Genomic DNA, 18914 nt, shown 5'->3' with positions numbered 1-18914 from the left:
TGATGCCATCAGGCAAGGCAATTCAACTTAATTAATTAACACATTTATAAAAACACAACCATACGATATGTATAAATACAAAACAAAAATCTCTTAATTGGGTGGAGGGGGGAAAGTGACGCAGTTTTGTATATTAATTTTTATACTATGTTAAGTAGATCTAGTACACGAACAAGCATACCTATATATAAAGCGTGTGTTCTAACTGGTCTTGCACAGTGATGTATTTAGTTAATTAGTGTAATGTCATCAGCATAAACTGGGTTGCTGTTCTCGTAATCACGACGAGCAATCACATCGTAACCTTCACTGTCAATAACACTAACATGATCATTATTTTCCATGGGATCATCAAAATCCTCTTCAGAGCTGTCAACCACCTCATCATAGTACTGTTTAATGTTATCAATGGGGCGGCCATAGTTTTTCTTGTCTCCATAATCTTCTTTAACATTGTCAATGGGATCGTACCCATCATCGTCAAGATCGTGTTGACTATACTCAGTGACATTCTCGTAACCGTGTAAATCTTCTCCATACAATGGATTCTCGACTGTCATAACATTTCCCTCGGCTTGAATGTGATTATATGCTGGGTTCAACTTGGCAACCACCGGCTCGTAACTATTATCATCTACACGTTCAGGGTCGTTGTTAAATCGTTGTGGGCGGCTGTTTTTGTGTGCATGCAACAGTGAAATTAACCAGGATGCATGTGGCAATAGGAAAAAGTCGGGATGGGAATGAGGCTATAGTGCATGGCAACCATATTAGAGGCCATATTTAAGACTACATAATCATTAACTTACAAATCATCCTTTCCTTTTCGACGCTTGTAGACAATCAGAGCAGGCACTATCACCAAGATAGCCACTATGGCGATGATGATGAGTAGGCTACCACTCACGCCACCTCCAATAGTAGCTCTCTGTTCACTCACATCTAGTACAGCTGTTGGGAAGTAAGTGTAACAATTTAAATGCTAGGGAGTGGCACACGCTCAGGTATACACTGGCTATATATATACATACCTTGGCAAGAGGGTGCAGTCCCATTCCATTTCCCTGAGCTTCCAGTTGCACCAACACATTTCCTTACAGTGTCACCCTCGGACAGCCCAAAGCCAGAGTTGCAGCTGTATGTGGCTGTACTCACAAAGCCCATGGCATTCTCAGAATAGGTTATCACTCCACTTATGGGGAGAGATAATTTGAGACACGAAAAAGCTGAAGAAAATGAGAGGTGAAGTAACTACACTTTGATTTTCAACACAACACCTGTGCAAACTGGAGTTGAACCACCGCTCCAAAGGCCATTAACACTGCTCCCATCACCACTACATCTTTGCTCGTTGTTTCCTAGCAACAGAAATCCCTCGTTGCATGAATAGGTGGCAACTGTACTAAAGGTAAAGGTGGTTGTAGTGTCACGGCTATACACTATGTTTCCGTTAGTGACAGAGCTCAGGGGTGAGCAGGTGATTGCTGCAAATAAGAGAATATGCAATTTACATAAACGTATGTTACACATGTAGACAGATTTCACTACGTATAAAGTTATGTATACATTTCCAGGTTTACCAGGTACACATGCTTGCATGTTGCTATCAATAACAACCACATACAGACAGACCAATACATCTCAACAATCATGCTGCTTGCACAAACTTGAGCACTTTATTCTCACGTTCGCATGCTGGGACTGCTCCAATCCAAGTACCAAATGGATCAGAGCCATCCCCTCCACATGTTGTCATCATATCCCCCCCACTCAGTCCGTAGCCCACATCACAAGAGAAGGTAGCCATTGTACCGTGAGTTAGGAGAAAGTCAGTGGAGAAGCCAACTCGTCCATTGATAGGTGGGGACTGGGAGGGGCAAGTGATGGCTGGAGGGGAAGTGAGTAGCCAAACGCATTAATTTAACACAGACAAAGTATAATTATATGAACCAGCATGAGATCTGACTGGTCACACCACTATGAGTACTGTACTGCATTGGGATATTGCGCTCCATAAAAACAAGACATGCTCACATTTTGATTTGTACGCTTATAGCCCATGCAATGAGCAACTATGTATCCATGCAATGTACGTCGATCAGCTACATGTATTAATTTCTATGAGATGTAGAAGCCTCAGGTATTTTTTTAATCAGAACAATGCATCCGCCATTTGGGTTTTATTCCCATAAGTTATATAGTACATCGTTGTCTAACTTCTAAGCATCATTGTAACAAGGTTTCAGCAAATGCAATCGATTATCCCCGTAAGCACTCACTTTCACACATTGGAGCAATCCCAGACCACTGTTCAATGTTAGCACTTCCTGAAATACACTGTCTAGTCCTATCTCCACCAAATAGTCCGTATCCTTCAATACAGACGTAGGTAGCAGTTGTTTGATAGTCATACGGAGAAGTTGTATCCGGTCCAAATGAAATAAATCCATTAGTTGGAGGAGCCAAGCTGGTGCACACAGTAGCTGTACAGGTATCAAAAGAAGTCAATCACAGATAGCAGTGACAACACTGTATCTCCACACTAAAATGCAATGCTCCAGCACACTCACCGATGCATACTGGTTGTTCTCCCTCCCAGAAACTGGTGGCTCCAGATCCATTACAAATTCTAATAGAGCTATGACCGCTCACGTAGAACCCCTCGTTGCAGAAGAAGGAGGCAGTCGTGCCAAATTGAAATGGATTTGATCTATCAGGGTCGTACGTGATCACTCCATTGGGAAATGGCGGCAGCATTGTACAGGTATAAGCTGCAAGAGAGTAATAACAGTTAGCAGTTCACTTTTTATAAACTGCATATAATTTCTATTTACAGTGCCACTCTTTAAATGTTTGCTCCAATTGAGCGCCAACTACAGTAGCTTTTTATGCTACTTCAAATTGTTAATGGCTGGCGTATATATATATAATAGGCTAGAATGTAAAAATAGCCTCATGGATTGGTTATCTACGTTCTAACGCTAAACGCCATTTAAGCGCCAATCTGATTACAGAATTTCTTGTATGTATGTGCCACCGGAAAATCGTTAGTTTTTTGGGCGCTATAATATCTGCATGCTTAAAAATATAATACATGTAATGTGCATTGGCAAATTTATAACTCACCAAGGCAGATTGGAGAAAACCCATTCCATACTCCATTTGGAGTAGCTCCATCTCCTAGACAGGTTATTGTGGTATCTCCACTCACTCCATACCCAGTAATGCAAGTGAAAGTAGCTACTGTTTCATAGCTGTAACTGGAATCTGTGTCAGACCCTAAGTCAGTGGAGTAGCTAACTTTACCACTTGAAGGAGGAGAGAGGGGAGGGCAAGTGATGGCTGTACAAAGAAATAATAATTATTATTGGTATATACTCAGGAACAATGCACACATGCACATGCAAACACAGGCAAACTTACTGTACGTAGTTTGATCTGTATGTTGTAATTTTAGAACGTAAAGTGTGTAATACACCATATATCGGGTTGCTTAATCGATAGCTGATTGCATTTTGAATTGCATGAATGCAGAGCATGGGAAATTGCATGCGCATGCTCAGTCTTTGCACTTCTTCCGATTGCAAAAACTCGGCAATTCATAATCAATAGAACATTGCATTCAACCCGATATACGGTATTCAACCAGACTATTATTTCTACATGTAGTCTTACCTTGACAAGTGGGTGCAACCCCGGTCCACTCGCCAGAGCTTCCAGCTGCACCAACACAGGTCCTCACAGTGTCTCCCCCGGACAGCCCAAAGCCAGGGTTGCAGCTGTACGTAGCCGTCTCCATAAAATCAAGGGAGGAGCTAGAGTCCTCAGAGTACATTATCACACTGTTCTCAGGGTAGGTCAGCACAGGGCACATTATAGCTGTATGAAGAGAGCACAAAGTGAGATGATGCACCAAAAATGTTCATTGGCACAGTTAATACGAAATGACATACTAAATCACAATAAGCCCTGTTTATTAGCTGTGTATACAATATGCTAATATGTATAAGCTCCCTATTTAGGTTTTGTTGATCTTCATGCATGTGCTCATAAACGGTACCTGCACAGACTGGAGGTGAATCACTCCAAGATCCACCCACGCTTGACCCATCTCCACCACATGTTTGAGCAGTACTTCCTGTAAGGTAGAATCCCTCATTGCACGTATAGGTAGCCGTTCCTCCAAAGTCGATAGAGCTTGTGGCGATTGGACTGTACGCTATGACTCCATTGTTGATTGGACTCAATGAAGGGCAAGTGATGGCTGCATGTTTATCAAAATAGTATGATAATTATGATAAATTAATAAACTTTGCAATAAAAGAACGTGCAACCTACAGTAGCTATCTGTACACTTGCTAATCAAGATTCTTAAAGAGAGGGGAAAAGACAATTGAGGATTGTTTTCAAAGTTAAACTTGGCACAATGTTAACGTAACCTACGTATCATGCATTACGTACGTCCACAGCTGACAACTGGCCCACTCCATACTCCAATCTGACTGGAACCATCTCCTCCACATGTTCTTGTTGTCTCTCCCTCACTCAGTCCAAAGCCACTCACACAGCTGTAGGTAGCCACCACCCCAAACGAGTAAGGTGGTGTAGAAGAGAAAGCAATCATCCCATTGGTCGGAAGTATCAGAGCAGTACAGGTGATAGCTGCAACCAAGCATTAAAGAGTGATAAATCGTTACCTATAGGACCTACACACCTTCACAAATAGGAACCACTCTACTCCAGGCACCGTTTGGACTAGAATCATCTCCTCCACAAGTTAGCATCCCGTCTCCGTCACTCAGCCCGTAGCCTTCATTGCAAGAGAAGGAAGCCATAGTACCAGATGAATAAGGTGAAGCAGAGGAAAATGTAACTCGTCCATTGGTAGGAGGAGATAAGCTAGGACAAATAACGGCTGCAAAGGAGATATAAATGTACGCATGGCGTGATTGTGCTGAACAAGCTAAGTACCATACTTTTACATGGTAATGGTGGGTTTACCCAACAGTCATACAGTACAGTAACTCTCTATTAACGGACGCTCCGAATAGCGAACTGACACTGTTACAGTATAATTATAAACGGATACAGCTCAAGGTACAGATCGACATCATATCAACTGCACCAACTACACTCCTGAATAACGAATTCTCCCATTTCCGGACTACAGACATGCATGGTTGCTGGTTCCATTAAATTTCCAGGAACACGTTCTTGGCTAACGGACAGTGGGCGGGTCACTCTCGGGTATGATCTGGAGTGATGTCATGGAGACTGCCGGAATTTACTACTGAAGCAGCCTGGTTCGAGGATAATTATTGTACAACTATATACATACATCTGTCCTTTTCATGGTAAAAAATCAATGTAACTAATCAATGCTGGATAGCCTTTCTCAATATAACACATAATCATCTTACGTTTTTATGCTCATAGTTACACATTGCAAACATCATTCAATACACTCTACAATACAAAAATTGATTGTAAGCTTTTAACTGAGTGACACTCTCCGAACAAAGGACAGAGATTTTGGTGCTAACGTGTCCGCTATTCGGAGAGTACACTGTACATGTACACACATAGACAATGAACTTCAACCGTGGAACTTTGAGAAAATGTAATCTTCCCCCTTTTGATCAATCAACCAGCTGGTATAAATGTTGGTAGACTTACTTTCACAAGTGGGAGTAGTTCCACTCCACCCTCCATCCCCTGGACTTGAACTATCACACTGTCTAGCCCTATCCCCACCAAACAGTCCGTATCCTTCATTACAGCTGTAGGTAGCAGTTGTTTGATAGTCATATGGAGAAGCTGTGTCTGGTCCATAAGAAAGTAATCCATTATTTAGAGGAGCCAGACTGGTACACACAATAGCTGCATATAAATATAGGTATCAAAAGAAGTCCAGATATAGGGCTTTGAACGAAGTACTCTCGCTGACATTACAATAGACGCTTTTCATGGCACTCAATACTATATACGTACATATATGCTGTATAATAATCATAATAAATATGTATATTACGTCAATGGACAGTGCTCTTTTCTCAAAGCCTGATCGTCTTACTTATAGCATCAATAAGCTAACCTGCACATTCTGGTTCTTGTCCCAACCAGTAACCTTGTACAAGTGAGCCTGACCCACTGCAACTTCTCATTGACAACTCCATGAGGTAGAAGCCACCATTACAAGAGTATGTGGCTATAGTCCCGTAATCAAATGGACTTGAACTGTCAGGGCTGTAACTGATCAATCCATTGGAGATTTGAGGCAGTGAACTACACATGTATGCTGCAATGAAGACATATTAGACATTATACATATTTAGCCAGATAACAAAAGTCTGTGCTTTGCATGGTCTGTAGAAAATATTTTGACAGTGACCGATTGAGATCACATGCAAAAAGCTAACTTGTTTATTTTGTCAATTCTATACGTGGTAACAATTATATGTGGTGTCACCTCTCTTTTCGGGAACACTTTCAATTTAGATTTATGTTGGCAGTGCTAATCATACACCATTGTGCGCCATACGCAGCATATGTAGGTTGTTGCTCACCACTACAAGTTGGAGATGACCCACTCCACACTCCACTAGTAGTTGTCCCATCTCCCTCACACATTCTTGTGGTGTCTCCCCTCAGGGCAAAACCAGCAGCACAAGTGAACGTAGCCACCGTCCCAAAGACATGAGGGGGAGTGGTATCCGTAGAGAAACTAATTCTTCCATCGGTGGGAGGAGAGAGAGCAGAGCAAGTAATAGCTGGAGGAAAGATGTAATAGTATTGCAGCAATGTAATTTGAGTGAGCAAACTATCCATATTCAGGAGAAATAAATTAAGCTAGCGTGTTCATATAATTATATCCCTGTTTGTCTTAGAGCCCCTTTTCTGTTAACTTGACTGCATTATACCTTGACAAGTGGGTGCAGTTCCGGTCCACTCGCCAGAGCTTCCAGCTGCACCAACACAGGTCCTCACAGTGTCTCCCCCGGACAGCCCAAAGCCAGGGTTGCAGCTGTACGTAGCCGTCTCCATGAATCCAGCAGCAGGAATGGAGTCCTCGGAATACGTTATCACACCGTTATCAGGATAGAGCAATACAAGGCACATGACAGCTGTAGACGAAACAAGACATAACTTATACAATTGCGACACAGCTTATTGTCCAGCACAACGAGTTGATAATAAATGTACGTACCAGCACAAACTGGGGCTGGGTCACTCCATACTCCGTTCACACTGAGACCATCCCCACCACAAGTTAATATACTTTCTCCTTCCAAAAAGAATCCTTCGTTGCATGTGTAGGTGGCCGTTGTCCCAAAATCAGAGGGGCTTGTGGTGGTTGGACTGTACTCTATGACTCCATTGTTACTCAGACCCAATGAAGGGCAAGTAATGGCTGCAAGTAATTAGAATGAAATACATGTATGTATGCTCACCCACTCAAATAACCTCCCTTATTTTTGGAGAAGACAAAACAAAAAGGACTTGAAGTAAATACACACTTACATAAATACCTAGTGGTATTTTCATGGGGTCAAAACATTTGTGTATTTGTGGATACATTTTCGTGGTTGTGTGCACTGCAGGCTGATGAATGGGCTTACAAAACTAGATGGGCGTGGTCAATGATCGCTTTGTTCTTGAGTAAAATATTTGTGTTCATGCAGGGATTCAAACGAAACTAAAATATGTTTTGCCCCTTGTAAATTAGCCGCTATACAGTACACATGGCTTATAATTACACTTAAAAAGAGCACATTTCTGGATGATTATAATAGTACGTACGTATGTACCTACATAATAATTATTCCAAAGATAGCTTACCTCCACAGTTGACAGGTGGCCCACTCCATACTCCCTGACTGGAACCATCTCCTCCACATGTTCTTGTTCGCCCTCCCCCACTCAGTCCAAAGCCACTCACACAGCTGTAGGTAGCCACCGTCCCAAACGAGTAAGGTGGCGTAGAAGAGAAAGCAATCAGCCCATTGGTCGGAAAAATCAGATCAGGGCAAGAAATGGCTGCACCAAAAATATGTGTCAAATGATACTTACAACAGTGTACGTTTTACATACTGTTGATACATGTATGTGCGGTATTTAGACTATAGACAACATTGTCAGTAATAAACATAAACGTAAACAATGATTTGGAAGGAATGTGCATGTATAATGTATGCATCAGCAACTGTTTAACATACCTGTACAAGATGGAGCCTCTCCACTCCACACTCCGCTAGTGCTTAAGCCTTCTCCTCCACATGTTCGAGGTATGTTTACACTGATTGTGTAACCCTCATTACAAGAGTATGTGGCTATTGTGCCATAAATGAAGGGTGGTCCAGCAATGAAAGCCACTTGACCATTGCTTGGGGGTGACAAGTTGGGGCAGGTGATGCCTGAAATTATGGATGAGTGTAATTATTTCGACTGGCTCCTTTTGCATAAGTTACTACATGTATGTACATCTAATTCTTGCGATCGAAAGTTCATTACTGTTTTGTCAGCCTAAAAGTAGCCTCATCCCCACCCCACATTCACTCCTTATTAATTGGGTCGAAGGAGGCTACATAATTTTACTAATACTCCCAAAATTGCATGCTCTTTCTTACGGTTAAAGAGTTAGGGATACTTCTGTAATCAACTCACTTCCGCAAGTGGGAGTGGTTCCACTCCATCCCCCGCCTCCCAAACTAGACACTACACACTCTCTTGTCCTACTTCCACCAAACAGTCCAAAGCCAGTGGTACAGATGTATGTAGCAGTTGTACCAAACTCGTATGGAGCAGTCAAATCAGGGTCGTAGGAGACAAGTCCATTAGCAGGAGCATTCAGAGTCGAGCATGTAATTGCTGTATGTAAAGCAAAGAGTAACAACAGAGAGGGTGAGTGGTAATAACAATCGGGTTTCAAGTAAAATACTGCAATATAATAATAATACAATTTATACAATAATTATATACAAACAATAATTATAATATTATAATTATTGTTCTACAGCTTGTAATCGAGTGAAAGCAAAAATTACACATGCAGATCTATGGTCTTCGAATCAATTAATTCGATCTTGACTAAAGCCACAATTTCCGCGAAGTGAGGTACGTATCATTGTCAACATGGTATCTAAAAATTTCTTGACAATAATTATTAATAACTAACCTAAACATTGAGATGCTGATCCATCCCAAATGCCCATTGTTCCAGACCTAGTACAGCTCCTAGTGGAGCCCCCACTCAAGTAAAACCTACCACTACAAGAGTAGGTGGCAGTAGTTCCAATATCATAGCGATTGGACGTGCTCTCCTGGCTATAAGTGATGGCTCCATTGGGAATAGAAAGCAGCGAAGAGCAGGTGTATGCTATGTATAAAACAAGTAGGGAACACTGACATACTGAATCTGCATTCTAGCCATGCAGAGTTGTCCCTACATACAGACCATGCAGGCAATATAGCTACTGTATACCATGCATTTAACAGTGATGTTATAATAAATTATTATTATACTGATCTGATCTGATCTTATACAGGCACACAAATAATTATTGGTTTAGAAAAAAATGCGGCGACTGAAGTACTCCTTACTCACCTGTGCAGATGAGGAAGAAGTCTTCACAGCAGTCCTGTAGGATGACACAGGAGATGTCACAGAAACAGCTTCTGGGCAAGCCCTGGCAGTCTCCCCCTAGACAGCAGTCAGTGAACCCAGCATTGCGGCATGAGCCTGTAAAATACGTACAGTAGGTTTATGTAGGTGGATCACATTCCACAGCAACAACAACAATCACCCTTGTGAGCTTGAAAACCGTTCACAAGCAATCTATACGTATACTATACACAGTAAAGAAAATTATCCGTTTAACTAGTACCATATTGAATTGGAGTTGTAGGGGAAGGAGGTGTCACGGTAGTGATAACATCTGTGGAATAATTGTAATCTGTCGGCTACACGTTGCATGATCGATAGAGTAAAATTGACTACGTACATTGCAATAAAAGTACTAGATATCCATTCAGTATATACATGTACAGTATGAGCTAGATGGCTTACTGCAAGTTCTTCCATTACTATCCAGAGTGTATCCCTCCACACAGCGGCAGGAGGCTGCCCTACCAGCACTAAGCAGACACAGCTGATCACAGTTACCATTGGCAGCGTCACATGGATTCGAAACTAGTATATAAGAGAATACCTCAGGTTATTAAGTGAATGAAATTGTCTTTCACAGATGACCACGTCTCCTGACTACGTCCCTACTGAAGTACTAGGTGATGTGTTTTACCATTCATCCGTGCAGGTACAGGTACATTTCATTCATAGATAGGGAGACTTTAATATTGGACAGTGTTTACATTAACCTTACGGAACTAAAGCAAACTTTAATGTACCAGAGACTGGAATCATGTATGTATAGACTATTTGAAGCGAGGGCTCCACTCACCGAGTCTTTGTCTACTTGTGGAGACAGCCTCAATCCCCATTGGCTCCGTGCCAAGGCGATTGTACACAATACTTGCAGTACTGGAGTCAGTGGTCTTCATATACACTGCATCAGACTAGAAACACATTAACATATCATAGCAAGTGTGTTCTTCATCAGACATTTCATTCAGTATTAACATGTAAGTGTATTATGTATCTGCATGCTCCTGTATATAATAGGCTATGACCCTAATTTAAAAGTAAACAGTACGATGATTGCAACTCCTGCCCCTCACCTGCCAGTCAGTCCAATAGAGAGCATTCTCGTGGAAGGTGATTGAGAACGGGTGAAGTACACCAGAGGATATCAGCAGCTGTCTATTGGATCCGTCGTATCCAGCACTCTCAACTTTATCAAGACTAGCATCAAGCCAGTAGAGGGTCTGGGACTGCCACCAAAGAACAATGTAGTTATCTTAGTACGTGCATTAATCTCTTTCCAGTACCTCATAGTCAATGGTGATGTCATTGGGCCACACCAGATTAGTGTCTGCAATAGTGGTCCTACCGGTACCATCCATGTACGCCCTCTCCACTTTACCAGGACTACCCCAATCAGTCCAGAACATATAGCTGCATGAATACGTACATACAAATATGACAGCTGAGAAACAGGGAATGCATTGCTAAAATATGGATTTACCACAGTGTATACAGCTGGCTTTGGTGCTATAGGCTGTTTATAACGATTGATCATTATAGAACCGAAGTTCCCATTGAAAAGTCACAAAGTCGGATACATGTAGCTGACTTATTTCATAAGACGGCCAAAGAACAGTTGTGCACAACAATGTATTACGTTGTGGACATGAGCACATTTTAATGCTGGAATTGATGACCAAAGATCAGAAATTTCCCTAGGTACACGGTATAAATGTAAGCTATATCCATATGGGACACCGACTCATGAATACATTATAAGAATAGTCACAACATACAATGTATTCGCTATTGCAACATAAGCATAGACAGATTGGAATTCAATCCTGCAACGTCCTTAATCAATATAGGCCCATGATTAAAGGTTAAGGGGGTATTGAATATCAGGTGTAATGAATCCGTGTAGTTCGTGAAATATGCATAATTATACGTACATTGTACATGTACCACAGGGATCGACATTATATATGTGTATATGTGTCCTTGCTCACCCATTAGCTGGGTCGAGTGCTATCCCTCTAGGTACACTAGATGATGACAGAGTGAAGAGTGTGAGGCGATGTCCACTGTCCAGATCAAGCACTGAGATAGTGTCTGGGGTGGCCTCAGTCCAGTACAGCTTGTTTGTGATCCAGTCAATCGCCAAACCATCTTTTACGAGAGGGGTATAATTATAGAGTGTTCAATCAAAAATCAGTTAGTTGCATGGAGTTGTACAGAAAGTGAGCCGATATATATATATATATTTCTTATACTTCCCTTTTACAGTATAATGAAGAACATTATGTCATAAATAGATGGACATGCACACTTTGGTAATGACGACTGTACCTGGCACTTGCAGAGATCCACTTATGACTGAGGTCACTCTCCCTCCCTCTAGATTGCTCTTGAAAATACTCCCAGAGCCTACATCAGTCCAATACAGGAAATCACGCCTAATTAATGTTGCAAAAGGGGGTCAAAGTCAGAGTAAAGTGCATTAAATTGGCTATAATTAAGAAGCAACTGTACATGACACAATGATGCAAATCCGATGACATAACATCCTGAATAATTACTGCATGCATGTCCAACTGCAGAGTACTTACCTGTAGTCATAGTCAAATGCGATAAAGTTTCTGGTAACGTCAGTGTAGAGAGTTCTCAAACTGTAGGTGCCCAGTTCCAAACGTTGGATGAATTGACGATTTGCAAACACAAGATAATCTGTAAATGTAATAAGTACGAGTCACAAGCTCACAGCTACATGTAATAACATGTACATACGCTACTGATTCACAACACACACATACTTGTCAGTGGTCAATTCATTCATTCTGATTTTAGCCATGCCTCGGTGCGCATGCTCAGGCGAAGTATACAGTAGTGTGTTTGTGTATGTGTACTACCGGTGCAATGTAGGCGTCAGTGTGTGTACTACCGGTGCAATGTACATGTAGGCGCCAGCAATAGCTTCTAGCCAGTTTTTCCTCGTGTTATAGATTCATGGATTTGCAAACCAAAGCTTTGTTCGAGTTACGACTTGTTTTTTGCTTACTCTGAAGGCTACTCCAATCTGTCAAGACTTGCGCATCAGCACCCGATTCATTATCAATCATTATTGTGTACCTTGAACTGCAGTACAGGTCCTTCCATTGCTGGTTAGAGTGTATCCATTCACACACGCACACGTGGCTGTCCTACCAGCGCCAAGCAGGCACAGCTGCTCACAGTTACCATTAGCAGTATCACATGGAGTAGAAACTATATGAGAAAATAGATAAAACATTAATTATGCATGCTCCTAATTGTCAGGAATATTGTAATACACTCCTAATGTGCTTTGTGAGTCCTACCGTATAGCGGGTAATTTTCGGGGGACAAAATATTTGTGGTTCAGCAATATTGAGACATTTCGTGGGTAATATTTTCGTGGTTGCTTAGCTTGCACTACAGGTAAAGGTAGGCAAGGTCGCTTCATTCGTGGGTAAAATATTCGTAGTCAGACCTCCAACCACGAAAACCACGAATATTTTGCCCCACGAAAATTAGCCGCTATACGGTATGGTATATTATACACGTAGTTCTTAAGGTATCGTATTATTCTGTGTTAACACATAATATTCATGCACTCTTGGTACTACATATACAATCATAATAATACATAATTATCTTGTTCACCAATTTCTTGTCTGTTTGGAGATATTGCCTCAATGCCCATTGGTTCTGTAGTGAGTCCACTGAAGACAATACTAGGTATGTTGGTCCCCACAGCCATGGCATACACAGCATCCACCTGTTAACGTGAACATCACAACAAAAGCCTTGATCAAGGATCGAAGTTTAGATGCACACACTTTAAAGCTACTACAGCTTACAACTAATTTTAAAACTACGATCTCGATGAATGCTTATCCTCAGCAAGTTAACAATAAATCTAAGCTGCTCTACAGGACATGCTCTGGCTTTGTTCTCACCTGCCAGTCTGTCCAGTAGAGGGTGCCATCGAAAAAGGTGATTGAGAACGGGTGGAACACACCAGAGGACACCAGGAGTTGTCTATTAGATCCATCGTATCCAGCACTCTCAACGTTGTCAAGATTAGCATCAATCCAGTAGAGGGTCTGGGACTGTTAAGTAAACAGTTAGTATATAGACAGCCTTCATACCGATACTTCAGTCTAAATTAAACTGTTTTCAAGTTCACAATTGTAAGCACAGTAGCTAGCACAGAAGGCAAACAACAGGAAAGAAGTATGTACTTGGATGTTGAAAGTTGAACAAACCTCATAGTCAATGGTGATGTCATTGGGCCACACCAGATTAGTGTCTGCAATAGTGATCCTACCAGTACCATCCATGTACGCCCTCTCCACTTTACCAGGACTACCCCAATCAGTCCAGAACATATAGCTGCATTGGTTCAATAGTGACGCACGTTGTATTCTATGAAACGTTTACGTGCAAGTTTATAATGTGTCATGCTAAAGTCTGTGTTTTGTGTAAAGTGCAAATTTGCTCATGTAGACTATTCATATACGTGTACATACTTATGTTTAAGCAGTATAGAGCAACACAACACAGCACGGTATAATATACCAACAGTTATGTACTAGATGGACATAATTATATAGGCAACCATAAAATACGTAAATACTAGGTTTGGGACTCACCCATTAGCTGGGTCGAGTGCTATTCCTCTAGGTATACTGGACTCCGGCAGATTGAAGAGTATGAGACGATGTCCACTGTCCAGATCAAGCACTGAGATGGTTTCTGGGGTGGCCTCAGTCCAGTACAGCTTGTTTGTCAGCCAGTCAATCGCCAAACCATCTGCAGGGAAGTAACTAACAATTAACGATCAATAAGAGCCAGCGATACTTATACGTATGACTCAAATCTCAAACTGTCAGCACAAAAATTTTTTTAGTTCAACACCATTTGGTACACCGTGATATTCATGATCGATGTTGGGAGAATAAAATATTATTGGTAACCGATTTCTCTCCTATAATTGTACCTGGCACATCTAGTGAGCCGCTAATGATAAGATGAACATCTTCTCCTTGTAGATTGCTCCTATAAATACTACTTATGGGTGTGGAGTAGGTTTCAGTCCAGTACTGGTACTTACGCCTACGAACAAGATAAAAAGTTTATCATCATGTAGCATTCAAAATACCAGAGAAGGAAGATATCAAATTAAAGCCATACACGGGTACGTAATTATACTAACACTGGCTCGTACCTGTAGTCATAGTCAAAGGCAATGTAGTTGTTATTCAAACCAGTGACGAGCGTTTGCAGGCTGAAAGTGCTGAGATCCAGTCGATGAATGAAATAGCGATTAGCAAATCCCAAATAGGCTATAGGGGTGAACGAAAATATTATGAGTTGATGAACATTTTGTTCATTCGATGCATGGAATAGAATGAAAACATCATTCTGTAAGAGGCTGCATTAAACTAACGTGCATGCGTATATAATTATCGTATATCGGTAATGATAGTTGCGCTGCATTTACCTGGAGTCTCGCAGGTCCTTCCATCACTGGCTAGGGTGTATTCCTCCACACACGCGCACGTGGCTGTCCTACCAGCACCGAGCAGGCACAGCTGCTCACAGTTACCATTGGCAGTGTCACATGGAGTAGAAACTGTTTGTGAACAAATTGTTAGCACCAACAACTTCATCAATGATTTCATAAGATAATTAAAGAGCGAAAAAATTTAGACTGAAAAACAATACGTACTGTTGGCTTGTATAGTCCGGAAAGGAAGATGTATATATTATAATTATTATATAGCACGAACTAGTCTTACCGATTTCCTGCCTACTAGCAGAGATCGCCTCGATGCCCGTTGGTTGTGTACTGAGTCCACTGAATACAATGCTGAGCGTGTTGGACTCAAGAGAATTTGCTGTGACGACCAAATCCTGTAAATAAACAAACACAGTTAAAGCAAAGGTTCAATTCATGTGTACCACACTGTAAAAAATGAAGTGTGCTGAGCACATTAAAATGTTGCGTATAGCACACTTTTTTGAAAAGCGTGTTACATGTATATGCGACATTTTAGTGTGCTCAGCGCATTTCAGTGCAACCAATGGGTACTTTCATTGCTGCACTACCAATCATGCATGCACACCATTTGAGACAGTGCCAAACTTGGGTGCAAATAGACTAGCGCTGGTACCTGATGGACTGGTTTTCTCAATACATGTATCATGCAGGGAAGTCTTTACCTCTACTGCACATGCACACACAAAAATGGACAACTGATGAAGCTACTATATACATGTACCTGCCAGTCTGTCCAGTAGAGTGTCCCATCATAGAAGGTGATTGAGAAGGGATGATACACACCCGGTCCACTAGATACCAGCAGCTGTCTATTGGATCCATCATATCCAGCACTCTCAACTTTATCAAGACTAGCATCAACCCAGTAGAGGGTCTGGGACTGCGGTATGCAAGTCATGAATCATGATTAAACTCAATTTGCATGAGCATGAAAACACATGCAATAGTTATGTATCCTAAATTCATGACTATATACTGCATGCTGTAAAATCAGTGGGGGGTATAAATAATTATGCATTGACTATTAAATACTTGTGTAACTACGTATGCAGGATAGCTGTCAATCAAGTGACAACTACGTACTATAGAACGAGCCAATCCACAAACCTGTTATACATGTATAATTTTAGGAGGAGTTTGATGTGACAAGGAGACCAACATTACTTAAATTACGTACCTCATAGTCAATGGTGATGTCATTGGGCCACACCAGATTAGTGTCTGCAATAGTGATCCTACCGGTACCATCCATGTACGCCCTCTCCACTTTACCAGGACTACCCCAATCAGTCCAGAACATGTAGCTGTCAACAATGAAACGCATCATTTTATGTTAATGTTTGCAGGTAAATCATAGTCACCACAAACAATTTATTGTATGTATATTGGGTTTCGAATGCGACGTTCTTTCGGTGCGAGTATTCGCAAAAAGAAAGAAAAGCAAAGAGTGAGCATGTGCATGCAATTCGCAATAAAAAAAATGCAGTGTCACGGCATGCCAGCAATCAAACTAACCTCGCATATTCGAAACCTAATCTGTGATATATGGTATAAGGTTCCTCCAGATCATGCAAGTTCTATAGGCAATAATTAAGGTGTGAAGATACAATGTAGTTGCTAGGTGGCCTGCCCTGTACGACGCGAGCAATTGAATGTGGTTCGAGCTTAATTGTCCCTTAGCCATAGTCAACTATCTTGGAATTAGGGTAGCTTGACCATTCCAAACTTCACCTATGCTTATAATTGGAGCTAGCAATCATGCAGCCCTTCATCTCTTCTCATTTGGTTCTCATTGCTCACCCATTAGCTGGATCTAGTGCTATCCCTCTAGGTATACTGGACTCTGGCAGAGTGAAGAGTGTGAGACGGTGTCCACTGTCCAGATCAAGCACTGAGATGGTTTCTGGGGTGGCCTCAGACCAGTACAGCTTGTTTGTCAGCCAGTCAATTGCCAAACCATCTGCAACAAATGTAGTATGAGAATCTGTATGCAGCCTTTATCGTAACTGCTTAAAATTTAATACAGCAGAATATATAGTTGGTAAAAAGCAGGCCTGCACGCGCAATCACTGGAATCAGACAATGTACAAAAAATGTAGCTGTACTTCACAAAGACACTTTTCAAAACATTAGCTCCACGAAACTACTCTCACACCTTTACACGCATGTATAGCAAAATTAAATGTACCTGGTACATCTAGCGATACACTGATAACAGTAGTGAATCCTCCACCGTCCAGGTTGGTCTTGTAGATACTACCAGTCGGACCAGAGGTAACATCCGTCCAATACTGGAGATTACGCCTTTAGAGATAGAGACATAAGCACAACTCACATACAATGTAGATTTGTAACCCAAAGATATGATTAAAAATTAATTACGAAGCAAGCAATAGACAACTTTAATGAGAGTTAAATAAATCTCAGCTCATACTATAATACCTGTAGTCGTAGTCAAAAGCGATAAAGTTCCCACTATTGTCAGTGTAGAGAGTGCTCAAACTGTAGGTGCCCAGTTCCAATCGATGGATAAATTGACGATTCGCAAAAGCTAGATAGTCTGTAGTAAAAACAAAATGTTAATAGGTGTTTGTTAGACAAGTGTACAATAGAAAGCAGCAAATAAACTGACTAGATAATGCAAACTCATTAAGTAGAGCTACATGTACGTACCTTGGGCATTCACAATTTGCAGTTCAGGTGACAGTAGGGATAAAACAAAAGCAATAAAAGCGATCTTGTATAAACCCATGGCCATTTTGTACAGTATGGTGTAAATGACTATATAATAGCGCTGCAGCTACAAGAGCGATGTTCCAGCAGGTCACAGGTAGAATTTATGGTAGAGGGGTATTAAACTGGTCTATGTCAGATCTAAATTAAACAGTCTTGCATCTTGTACAAATGCTACTCTGTTACAAAAAATCTATGGCTATAGCTATATAGCTAGACACTTTTCTGGCTATTGTTTATCCGCTGGTGCCATGAATGCAGTTAGCTATATTCACCTCTTCAAGTTCAATTATATTCATAAACATATCTCAAAATTTCTTTACATGCTTTGAATGCCTTGGCAAAATTTAATGGTTCTTTGTTGTCTGTTGCAGAGCTAATAACATTCACGAGGGCACTGGGCAACACCATGCAATTTGCAAAACTATGATATAGTACCTCGATCATTTTACAAAACAATGCTTTAGGTGATTGCATGTACTTAAATCGTCTCTCCTGGGGGAGTAACATGGGGGATTTGACCATAAACGGGTGCCCTGTACTGCGTCCACCCTATAAGCAGTTGCACACATTAAAACAACTTGCATCAGGCCGATTTTTCTTAATTTGGCTTGGGAACAAGTCCACGCAAAGTTATGGCGCAAGGCAAAGTCCCAAAACTTCAGTATCAAATTTCTTACATATAAGGGGGGGGGGGGGCGTCTATAGTGGAGTAGGAACATCTAAAAAATTGGGGAGGCCAAGAGTTAGGGTTTGGTAGATTATGCTCGAGATATTACATATTATGCTATTCTTTTATGCTCAAGTAAACAGCCTATCAAATTGCCTATTATTCTTTTCAAGTAACATAAAACTATAAATAATTGCCACATGACTCTATCTATAATAACACTATAATAGAATTTCAAGGAGATAATTAACTACCAATACTTCCAAATGTTTATACTGTGACTCATA

General features: G+C 41.1%; 1 protein-coding gene across 1 annotated transcript; it reads right to left on the bottom strand.

Moving 5' to 3' along the window:
• Positions 1 to 13: 13 nt before the first annotated feature.
• Positions 14 to 18233, bottom strand: LOC135336812 (uncharacterized). The gene is made up of 45 exons (XM_064532680.1): positions 17898 to 18233; positions 17667 to 17784; positions 17413 to 17528; positions 17025 to 17184; positions 16402 to 16528; positions 15946 to 16104; positions 15463 to 15577; positions 15165 to 15296; positions 14889 to 15006; positions 14661 to 14776; positions 14314 to 14473; positions 13927 to 14053; positions 13618 to 13770; positions 13322 to 13436; positions 12770 to 12904; positions 12250 to 12367; positions 11990 to 12096; positions 11650 to 11809; positions 10945 to 11071; positions 10735 to 10887; positions 10458 to 10572; positions 10067 to 10189; positions 9885 to 9935; positions 9605 to 9739; positions 9176 to 9376; positions 8665 to 8868; positions 8217 to 8414; positions 7840 to 8037; positions 7208 to 7411; positions 6921 to 7124; positions 6567 to 6770; positions 6095 to 6298; positions 5677 to 5880; positions 4715 to 4915; positions 4462 to 4662; positions 4061 to 4264; positions 3676 to 3879; positions 3127 to 3342; positions 2571 to 2771; positions 2280 to 2483; positions 1687 to 1887; positions 1278 to 1484; positions 1032 to 1226; positions 810 to 951; positions 14 to 672 (listed from the first exon to the last, which is right to left on the bottom strand). The coding sequence occupies exons 1-45, from the start codon at positions 17980 to 17982 to the stop codon at positions 228 to 230; spliced, it is 7467 nt and encodes a 2488-aa protein (XP_064388750.1). The 5' UTR covers positions 17983 to 18233; the 3' UTR covers positions 14 to 227.
• Between the last annotated feature and the right edge of the window lie 681 nt (positions 18234 to 18914).

This window comes from Halichondria panicea, chromosome 6, assembly GCF_963675165.1.
Source record: "Halichondria panicea chromosome 6, odHalPani1.1, whole genome shotgun sequence".
Taxonomy (NCBI): Eukaryota; Metazoa; Porifera; class Demospongiae; order Suberitida; family Halichondriidae; genus Halichondria; species Halichondria panicea.
The sequence above is the reverse complement of the archived record's forward strand: the minus strand, read 5'-3'. Positions and strand labels throughout refer to the sequence as shown.